The sequence below is a fragment of the Vigna angularis genome, chromosome 8 (assembly GCF_016808095.1).
Source record: "Vigna angularis cultivar LongXiaoDou No.4 chromosome 8, ASM1680809v1, whole genome shotgun sequence".
NCBI lineage: Eukaryota > Viridiplantae > Streptophyta > Magnoliopsida > Fabales > Fabaceae > Vigna > Vigna angularis.
The window spans coordinates 30,305,493-30,316,752 of record NC_068977.1 but is presented as its reverse complement, the minus strand read 5'-3'; the positions used below and the strand labels follow the sequence as shown (position 1 = coordinate 30,316,752).

The window sequence follows — 11,260 nt, the reverse complement described above, 5'->3', positions numbered from 1 at the left end:
CTTACGAATAATCTCATTCGAACAAGTAGTATTTATTTTATAATAACTTAGGGTGGTCCTTTATTTGGGTACATAGTGGCATATAATTAAACTAATAATTATCTAAAGCACGACTTCTATATTGACTTTTGTAGTGAAAGTTTGTGCAGAAGAAAATGATGAAGCAGGTTCTTCTTTTCTTCTGCTTTGCCTCTGCATTATCCCTTTCAGTCTCAGAATCCAAATCTAATTCTCTTCAAAATCCTGCAATTGATTCCTTCTCTTTTGGCTATATTCAGGTACGAAGTGTGATCTTTCAAGCAACACTTTTTTCTTTTTCTTTTTTCATGATTACTTTTTGTGTTCAACAGACGAAGACTCCACAGAACTGTTCTTACCTTGTAACTATATCTACAAGGTGTTCATCACCCAAGTTCACATGGGAGAATATCGGAATTGCTTTTGGAGATGCTCATGGCAACGAGGTTTTGCTTCGCATTTTTCATTCAATGAATTTGAAATTTTGTTTCTCTCTTTCTTTCTTCCACCTCATGATTAACGGGGTTCAATATATCTAGTTTTGAACCAAGTACTGATAAATGCATTGTTTATAGAAGAAAGCTGGAAGCAAAAACCTGACAGTGAATTGAAATTCAGCTCTAGAACCATGATATTCAATACCCTTTTAGTTTTTTTATTTTCATTTTAATTTGGACAAGATTTTTGTTCTAGTTTATCAGCTGTTCAAAGATAACATTAATTATATTCTTAAATTGACAAAAGTGAGTAAACTGAAAAATACTAGGTACTTGTATAACTTATACAAGAATTACATCTATGTATATGTAATGGTTACCGAAAACCTTGCTACTCAGCATAGTACTAGCAGCTAGTTTGAGCCATGCTCATTTGAAACTATGATAATACAAATACTCATCGACTTTGATGAAAATTTCTCTACTTTTCATTCACATAATTTGAATTTAAAATCTCACTTTGTAAGAATCAAATTAAGCTTTTTGCTCTGTGATGGTTAACCTTTTCTAAAGTACACAATATCAATTTTTGATTATTAAGGAAACTTTTTATGATTATGATTGTGATTTAGCAGGTATACAAAGGAAGATTAGATGGTCCAGGCAGATTCGAGCAATGTTCTTTAGATGTATTTGAGATAAATGGGGCATGTTTATCCGATATTTGTTTTCTGTGGCTATATAGATCTGGTGCAGTGGATGATTGGAAACCTGAATCAGTGAAAATCTCCTGCAGCAACGCATGTTTTCCCATCTTCAATATACACTTCAATATAAACTTCTCCCTCCCTGATGCTGCCTGGTTTGGCTATAAATGGTGTAATACTGATCCACCATATCTGGCAAATGGCTTTCCCTTCCCAACTGGTGTTTTCTTTTAGGGGATGGTAATGTTGTTTGAGTGTAAGAATTTTATATAAGGAATTACTGATGTTATGCATGAGGAAAAGTTTATTTTAATCATACATTGATTGATAACATTCATCTTCAATCTCTATTTTAAACAAGAGACTTGATTTTTCAACCATAATTTTGTTCATTCAGAATGAAAAGAAAATGCTCACTAACATGGAAACATCCATAATTATTACAAACTTGTAACATCACAAAATTTATGAATTTGATATGTATTTTTCTAGATTGCAATTTCACATAACAAAATCAATGTGGTCTGCAAATCTTCCATGTTTTTTGAGGTTTTAGATTTTTTTTTTAATAATACTATATAGGATGAATAAAACCGAGTATGATATTTGGAAAATTATATTTACTTAAAATGGAATGCACCGATTAAAATTATCTCAATGTCAGATTTCAAAACATATTTTAAAAATATAAAGACACGTGTATCAATTTTGTGAGTATGTCAAATAAATTAAACATACTAAAAAAAAGTATTCACATACTAATTTATCAATATATATATATATATATATATATTTATATTTATATTTATATATATAAGTTCGGGCGATAAAAAAACAATTGTCTATTTAACATTAAAAATAACGATAAAAATGGGAAATGATAGAGTGTTTCAATATTGGTTTGTAATTATGTCATTTATATATGTTTGGCACTCAGATACACATACAATATATTATACTACATAATACCTACACGAAGATTTTAGAAGATGAAAATAGTAATTTTTTATTATTTTTATAAATATCCAACGAAAACGTGAGTGGATACGTGTGCGTGTGTGTATGAGTTTAAACTCTATATATGAATGTATAGAACAATAAATAACGTTTTTTAAATAAGCTTTATTTATAGATATGATAATAAATAATGTTTTTTGGTGTGTCCTTGTGCTTCCAAATGTCTGGACGCTTGCTTCTTCTCAATTGTTGTCGTTCGCGCTCCTTCAGCTCGTAGCGTTCATCCACTTTCACCAACGGAGGGGATGTACTTGCGAAGATACTCCGACGCTTAAGTCAGGCGTGAGTTATGGAGTCTCAGCTCTCAAGAAAGTGATTATAATATCACCCTAGAATATTATCTAGAGTCTATTGAACCTAGAGGGAACGTTCCTGGATCTTTTCCCTGTTATTGTATTTATAAGTGTATAAACAACTTTACCTGAAAACTTGGTTGGTTACTCATAAATATCTTATCCGCTTAAAATATCTAAGATATTTTATCTAATAAATATCTTATTATACATAACGCCCCCAAGTCTGAGTTAACCGTTATGTTTTATGGACGGGGTAACTATAGGACTTATGAGTTTGAGGGAGGCTGCATTCGCTGTGTTAGGGAGCGTGTTTCCGGTTGTTGCTCATCTATAGACTGAACGACGAGTTTTATGGGTTTTCTCTTTGCCATAGGCCGAGAAGTTTAATGTTTTAACACCTGAGGCCAAGGATAACCGAGCGGTTGAGGTCGAAGGACCAAAAACATGTGAGGCCGAACGGCCAAAAGCTGGAAAGCTTGAGGCCGCAAAAGGCCGAACGGTTGAATGTTTGAACACGTGAGGCCATGCATGGCCGAGCGTTAGAGGCCGAATGGCCGAACGTCAACGAGGCCGAATGCTGGAACACTTGAGGCCACGGATGGCCGAGCGGTAGAGGCCGAGTGGCCGAATGTCAGTGAGGCCGAATGCTAGACGTTTGAGGCCACGAAAAGCCAAACGATTGAGACCGAAGTGCGAATACCTTTAAAGCCGAGCGACCGAATGCTTGAACACTTGAGGCCATGGATGGCCGAGGGCCGAATGCTGGACGTTTGAGGCCATGGAAAGCCGAACGATTGAGACCGAAGTGCGAATACCTTTAAGGCCGAGCGACCGAATGCTTGAACACGTGAGGCCATAGATGACCGAGAGGTTGAGATCGAAGGACCAAAAACATGTGAGGCCGAATGGCCAAAAGCTGGAAAGCTGGAGGCCGCAAAAGGACGAACGGTTGAATGTTTGAACACGTGAGGCCATGCATGGCCGAGCGCTAGAGGCCGAATGGCCGAACGTCAACGAGGCCGAATGCTGGAACACTTGAGGTCACGGATGGCCGAGCAGTAGAGGCCGAGTGGCCAAATGTCAGTGAGGCCGAATGCTGGACGTTTGAGGCCACGGAAAGCCGAACGATTGAGACCGAAGTGCGAATACCTTTAAGGCCGAGCGACCGAAAACCTACGAGGCCGAACGGCCAAATGCAGGAACGCTTGAGGCCGCAAAAGGTCGAAGCGTAGAGGCTGAGTGGCCGAACGTCAGTGAGGCCGAATGGTCGAACATCAGTGAGGCCGAATGGCCGAACATCAGAGGCCGAATGGCCGAATATTAGTGGCCGAATGGCCGAATATCAGTGAGGCCGAATGGCCGAATGCTGGAACGCTTGAGTTCGTGAAAGGCCGAACGGTAGAGGCCGAGTGGCCGAATGCTGGAATGCTTGTGGCCATGGATGGCCGAACGGTTGAGGTCAAAGGACCGAAAACCTGCGAGGCTGAACGACCAAATGCAGGAACGCTTGAGGCCGCAAAAGGCCGAAGGGTAGAGGCTGAGTGGTCGAACATCAGTGAGGCCGAATGGCCGAACATCAGAGACCGAATGGCCGAATATCAGTGAGGCCGAATGGCCGAATGCTGGAACGCTTGAGCTCGTGAAAGGCCGAACGGTAGAGGCCGAGTGGCCAAATACTTGAATGCTTGTGGCCATGGATGGCCGAACGGTTGAGGTCAAAGGACCGAAAACCTGCGAGGCCGAACGGCCAAATGCTGGAACGCTTGACGCCACGAAAGGCCGAACGGTAGAGGCTGAGTGCCCGAACGTCAGTGAGGCCGAATGGCCGAATGGCCGAATATCAGTGAGGCCGAATATCAGTGAGGCCGAATGGCCGAATATCAGTGAGGCCGAATGGCCGAATGCTGGAACGCTTGAGCCCATGAAAGGCCGAACGGTAGAGGCCGAGTGGCCAAATGCTGGAATGCTTGTGGCCATGGATGGCCGAACGGTTGAGGTCAAAGGACCGAAAACCTGCGAGGCCGAACGGCCAAATGCTGGAACGCTTGAGGGCACGAAAGGCCGAACGGTAGAGGCTGAGTGCCCGAACGTTAGTGAGGTCGAATGGCCGATCATCAGAGGCCGAATGGCCGAATATCAGTGAGGCCGAATGGTCGAATGCTGGAACGCTTGAGCCCATGAAAGGCCGAACGGTAGAGGCCGAGTGGCCGAATGCTGGAATGCTTGTGGCCATGGATGGCCGAATGGTTGAGGTCAAAGGACCGAAAACCTGCGAGGCCGAACGGCCAAATGCAAGAACGCTTGAGGCCGCAAAAGGCCGAAGGGTAGAGGCTGAGTGGTCGAACGTCAGTGAGGCCGAATGGCCGAACATCAGAGGCCGAGTTGCCGAATATCAGTGAGGCCGAATGGCCGAATGCTGGAACGCTTGAGCCCGTGAAAGGCCGAACGGTAGAGACCGAGTGACCGAATGCTGGAATGCTTGTGGCCATGGATGGCCGAACGGTTGAGGTCAAAGGACCGAAAACCTGCAAGGCCGAACGCCCAAATGCTGAAACGCTTGAGGCCACGAAAGGCCGAACGGTAGAGGCTGAGTGCCCGAACGTCAGTGAGGCCGAATGGCCGGACATCAGTGAGGCCGAATGGTCGAATATCAGTGAGGCCGAATGGCTGAATGCTGGAACGCTTGAGCCCGTGAAAGGCCGAACGGTAAAGGCCGAGTGGCCGAATGCTGGAATGCTTGTGGCCATGGATGGCCGAACGGTTGAGGTCGAGTTGACGAACACCTACCAGGTTCCATAATAGGTAGATTGCCTTTATACTAGCGTGCGCTAGGTGTTCTTGGGCGAACATAACCTAGGCTAGGGGATGGTCCCCTAGGTTTGATGCTCTGGGTGTTTTAGGGCGAACATCTACCAGTGGGAGTGTATCCCTCTATTCAATGCACTTGGGTGTTCTAGGGCGAACATCTACCAGGTCTGGGAGTGTTTTCCCGGCTTTGAGTGCTTCAGCATGAACGCCTCTCTGGTGTCTGCCTTTGTATGTAAGATGTGCTTATTATCAAAAATAGATTATGTCATAAGGCCGATCGGCCGAAAGAGTAAAATCGCTCGGTCTTCGGTTGATTGTCTCTCGCGACCTGTAAAATAATATCAAAATATAGACGTGGTCGTTCGGTCTTGATTGAACGTTTGACAAATGCATATTAGAATTGATCATGGTCGACCAGAATGTAACATATGAGTTTGTAGGTGTCCTCCAACCTTGGAGGACCATTCGGTCTATTTGTTGGGAGGACCAGTCGGTACATAAGCCCCCTCACTTGACTTGGTGTTGGTCGATCGCTTATCTTTGTAAGTCGACGATCGCTAGTGAGGGCGATTGACGTGTGCCCGATGAATGCCTCATTGACATTATCTTTCACGGTGACAGAATCGTCCTTTCTTGGAGGTTGACGATCGCTTTGCTATGTACTCGTTAATATAGGGCCTGCATATTATTACTAGGCGACCTGATGAAGGCGACCTTGGAAGACCGCTCGTTCTATGTACGGTTGGCCAAAGGTTAGTCCTAGCTTGGACGCTCGTTCTTGATGGTCGACCTGAATGGACGACCTTGGAGGACCGTTCGGTCTATGTAAGCTCGAACAACGTTAGTTTGGACGCTCGGTCATGATTGTGACCTGGGTGGGCGACATTGGGTTAACCGCTCGCTCGGTCTATGTGTCGGGAGGACCGGTCGGTACAGAGGTGTTAGTTGTCGCATTCATAGTGGATGGCAGTGACATCGAGTTTGCACAAGAGGCGTGAGAAATGATTTCGTGAATCACGGTTACGGAGGTTGAGTGCGACACCCGCGGTGGAATTGCTCACCGTAGGGGTTGCCATTGTAAATGTGGAAGTAGTGGTGGAAACGCAAACCTAGTCCTGGCTTGAAGGCGCTGCGGATGGCGCGGAGGCGAAACCGAACGGCGAGGTGGATGGCACGGGGGCTTGAATCTGCGATCTGTTTGGCGATCTTTCGTGTGGGAGTCTACCATGCAAACGACGAGTTTGCTGCCGGCGAGCTTGCTCATGTGATTGGAACCAAGCTCATGGCAGAATCGTCAGTTAGACTCGGCCGTGACCTTGCGACGGCACCGGTGCGGTTGAAGATACCACCTAAGGTTTTGGTGACAAAGAGGCGGAGGTTGTTGTTTGGGCGGCTCCGGCCTTGTAAGTGGTGTGCGCGATCTTTGGGTTGTGATTTGGGAATTTAGGGCTTTTGTTTGCAGGATTGTGCAATCGTGGAGACGATGGGGATGACCTAATGGTGCCCCAGTGACAGCAGTGCCTGGTGGCGCGACGGAGGCTGATGGACGAACCCGATTTGGGGGCTGTCTCTACGCTGGGTCTGACCCGCAAAGAGGCACAATTTCGCAAAGGTGCTCACAGTGGCGTCAATGGCTCACGGAGGAGAATCCTGGCGGCGATGCGGCGGCTTCATCTTGTTGGAGTAGCCTTATCCGAAGAAGTGATTCGTCGAGACTGAGTGCTCCTCTTGTGGCTTCTGCGGGATGACACTCGACGCCACGGTGGGCGCCAAAATGTTTCGGTATGAATGTTTTCCGGTGTGTCCTTGTGCTTCCAAATGTCTGGGACGCTCGCTTCTCCTCAATTGTTGTCGTTCGCGCTCCTTCAGCTCGTAGCGCTCGTCCACTTTCACCAATGGAGGGGGGAGGTACCTGCGAAGATACTCCGACGCTCAAGTCAGGCGTGAGTTATGGAGTCTCAGCTCTCAAGAAAGTGATTATAATATTACCCTAGAATATTATCTAGAGTCTATTGAACCTAGAGGGAACATACCTGAATCTTTTCCCTGTTATTGTATTTATAAGTGTATAAACAACCTTACCTGAAAACTTGGTTGGTTACTCATAAATATTTTAACCGCTTAAAATATCTAAGATATTTTATCTAATAAATATCTTATTATACAATAGATATGATAATAAATAATGTTTTTTAAAAATAATACTATCTATAAGTATTTAATATTATTTTTTAATTTTTTGAAATAGAAAAAAGATCGCTATGTTAAGGTTCGAAAACAGTTTTCGCGTTCAGTCTACCGTTTTCATCACTGTTCGTGTGGCATTGCCTGTAGGGCTTCGTTGGTCTATTGATTTCAGGTATTAGGTTTCTTCATTCTCTCCTTCTCTTCTCTGTCTGTCCTTTGCCCTTTTTCGGTTGATCTCGTCATTGCCTTGCCTGAAGCACTTGTTTTAGAGCTCCGTTCGTGTACTGGGTGTAGGATCTCCCTTCGTGCACTAGGTTTAGGATCCATTCTCACTTGCGGAGTTGCCGGCGCAAACCCTGAGGGCGAACGATACTCCTCTGGTGAGTCTTCTCCCTTTATATGATGCCATGTACTCTTACTCTACTTCAATTGCAAGAAGAGTCCAATACGTTTTCTGAAGCAATTTCCTTTTTAGTATTGGCCCTTCATCCTAACATGAGGCATAATAGTCAATATGCAGAATTTAGAGTTGTTTCATTCTCTTATTTTACCTTGTAGGCCATCCCTTACAGTGCCAAATTCTTTAGTACATGTCTCCTTGCCAAAGTGGCAGCTTTACGATAGTAGTTGTTCCCCCATAATGAGATTATGGAATTTATTTTTGAACCATCCAAGCAATTTATTTCTCTGCAACCCATTTTATTTGTTCTATTAGGCCATGCTTTCGTTGTACACAGATTTCTCTAAGAAGTGTACTGGGCTTGTGCTTAACTGAAGCAAATTCACGGTGCAACCTTGGTTTGCAATTCAGTTTGAGTGTATGCTCAATTGGTTTTTCATGGACTTCACAAAGTTTTGGTAACTCACAGAAATTTTGCAAGCAATCTGTTGTGTATAGTTTTATTTTAACATAAGAGTTAAATGGACCCTACTTATTGTAGAACTGTAGTAAGGACAATAGAGGCTTGATGCAACGCATGTAGTATCAATTTGATACCTTAAAGTTGTATGGGTGGTTGCCAAGGTTTATCATGGCTGTGAAGTGTGGTAATTCTGTTGACTATATGAGATTATTGAATCATGCTCTGTTGCTTTCACTGGTCTGGTCACATGATGTAGGCGTGTGTGATGGGTTGTTTCTGAAAATTTTGTTTTTCCTTGACTTATGATGATAATGTTTGTATGGTTTTGGGATATAATGTGGTAAGTATTACAAATGGTTAGAGTCAGAAATGATCTGCATCTGTTTGCTGCTTAAGTGTGAATGTGACTATCTTGCCATATTGCTTTAGGACCGAAATCTGCGTTTCTGAACAATAAAATTAGTGTTACGCTCTATTCATAAACTTGGAATTTTTAAAATGCGTTTTTGAGAAACTAGAGCTATACATGAAACAATTTATGTGATGATTTCCTGTCTAGCAGCCTAAATAATTTATGGATTAACCTGAGTGATATTTTTTAACAAGACCTATGTGGAGGTATTTATCTCAATGATAATTGTTAATTGGAATGCATAAAAACATATGTTCTGTTCACTATTTTATTTTAAAGAGTAAATATGTTTATAAATGTTATACTGGTATGATTTTGGGTGTCCATAAGGAGCAGATTAATTAGGAGGGATGCTTCTAAATGATAAATTGCTGGAAGTCTTGTGCTTTGAGGTGGTAAATTTTCTTTTCTAAAATTATGAAAGAATTTTCAATGCATGCTTAAGTTTATTTCAGAACTTAATTCATAGATGATTGAATGGTAAGAGTGAACTAGGTTTTAAATTGTTATGGGTGGTGAAATTGCTGTGAACATTTCTGATGGGTTGAAGGTTGTTCAGTATAATCTAAGGGCTTTACTCAACTTGCTGATATATGAGTACTCTGGATGTTGGCCCTGCTGTATTGTTAAACATTAGGTTGTTGAGGTATGATCATAAACTAGTATTATGTTGTTTCAACACTCTGAATCAGTATTGATGTTCTGTCTTTTGATTGAAAATGACGTGAGAACACTCAACTTGAATAACAAAACTTGATTTCATGATCTGAAATGTGTGACAGTGTACATTATGTGTCATATTGCTCTGTGATAACCTGTTTTGTAAGGGTTAATGGTCTACCCAGTGCGGGATCAATTATGGGTAGTAGTTAGAGTGATTTTATGTAAATTCTATTTAAGTCAGCATGTACAGGTGTTGTAATGATTACGATTTGGACTATGCTGCTGTTAATGTGTGTATAATGTGTGTAGTACAGTATAATGATTCTAAATAATTGGTTGGAAGTATATATTACTAAGGACCGGTTTTGTATCTTTACGTAAATGAGAAGTGCAGAGCTATTATGCTACTGCCAAGAATAATGGTCTAAGGTCTGACGATCTATAGTAAATTGTAAAATTGAGTGGTAAGTGTAAAAGAGAAATTATATTACAGTATGTATATGATAATTGGAAAAGTGTAGAATTATGATTCTTTATGTTACGATTGGTGTTTCTAAAGGAATGAAGGTCGGGTTTTAAATATGTTATGATTCTTTATGTTACAGTATGTGTTATGATTCTTTACGTATGTGTTATGATTCTTTACAGTATGTGTTATGATTCTTTATGTTACGATTGCTAATTCAGATGGGTAGTTTGATACTTAAATGCATGGTGGGCTTTGGAGAATTCTGGTTGGGCATTTCTAGTAATTAAAAATTTGATCTTAGGTGCTTTATGCATGTATGATAGGTATGAATAATACCTGCTGAAGTTTGAGTCTTTTCTTTGGTCCAAAATCACGTATACTACTTGTGGCCTATGAAGTTTAATTCTGGAATTCTATTTGAGTAGGAAGACTTACATTTAAATGCTAGATCATGTTGTCGTGTGTGGGCTGTGTCAGGTCTTGTAAAGGGAAACTAACTCTCTAGCTCTAAGTTTTGTGATGAAATAATCGTTTTGTATCTGGTTTTGGTTGATGTTCTTATTTTTTTGTGTGGAATGAATTGTGGATGTGTATGTCCATGGGCTGTAAATTTCTTTCTGTGATTATTTGTGTCATGGATTGAGGGAGCAGAATGTCTTGTTTCTTTCCTTTGGGTGCTGAGCCTTGTCTTTGATTCTGTGAAATGTGATGTTATATAACTGGGTGGCTTTTCTTTATGATGGCTGTATCCTGAATGCAGTTAACATACTTTGTGATTGGGAGTAGATTTTTGGTTATGATTGGTTATATATGTATGTGACGTTCATTGTTTTTATTGGTCTGAGTTGGAGTTTATCTGGTGCAATACATAAATTAGTTATTGTTAAGAAGTGGACTTTAAACCTAACTTAACCCCACAAAATCGGCTTATAAAGTGAAGTTTGCATCCACACACACCCCTCACACTGAGGTATAAGCATCATCTTGAGTGTGAAACTAGACATTAATGGGTGGTCCGATAGCGGGTGAGACAATATATCCAACAAACAACAAATATCGCTAGGATAGGCTGACTCTGATACCATGTTAAGAAGTGGACTTTGAGCCTAACTCAAACTTACAAAATCGACTTATAAGATGAGGTCTGCATCCACTTATATATTATAAATTGGTCTTATCTCTAGTCGATGTGAGACTTTCAACAGTTATCATATCACTCTATTTCGGTACGAAACCTTTCTGCTAGTATAAGAGACTTGATTTCCTGATTAATTGGATGGTTGTAGCAATTTAATATTTTTCGTTAGTTAAGAACACTACAAAAAAGAAGGGTATTACCGAAGGCTAGAAGCCCTCGGAAATAGTCAGTACAAGGTAATTACA

General features: G+C 41.6%; 1 protein-coding gene and 1 long non-coding RNA gene across 3 annotated transcripts; both read left to right on the top strand.

Moving 5' to 3' along the window:
- Window positions 1–119: 119 nt before the first annotated feature.
- LOC108345340 (embryo-specific protein ATS3B) lies at window positions 120–1,493 on the top strand. Of its 2 annotated transcripts, none has more exons than XM_052866888.1 (3): window positions 120–278; window positions 366–464; window positions 1,091–1,493. In XM_052866888.1, exons 1-3 carry the CDS (start codon window positions 156–158, stop codon window positions 1,394–1,396), a joined length of 528 nt encoding a protein of 175 aa, XP_052722848.1. In that variant the 5' UTR covers window positions 120–155; the 3' UTR covers window positions 1,397–1,493. The 2 variants fall into 2 exon arrangements, with proteins under 2 accessions (XP_052722848.1, XP_017439424.1); XM_017583935.2 differs by having other exon boundaries at window positions 351–464.
- Window positions 1,494–7,548: 6,055 nt separating this feature from the next.
- On the top strand, window positions 7,549–11,260 carry LOC108343889 (uncharacterized). Its single transcript, XR_001833535.2, has 3 exons — window positions 7,549–7,642; window positions 7,728–7,850; window positions 8,029–11,260. It is a non-coding gene; the product is annotated as an uncharacterized LOC108343889 (long non-coding RNA).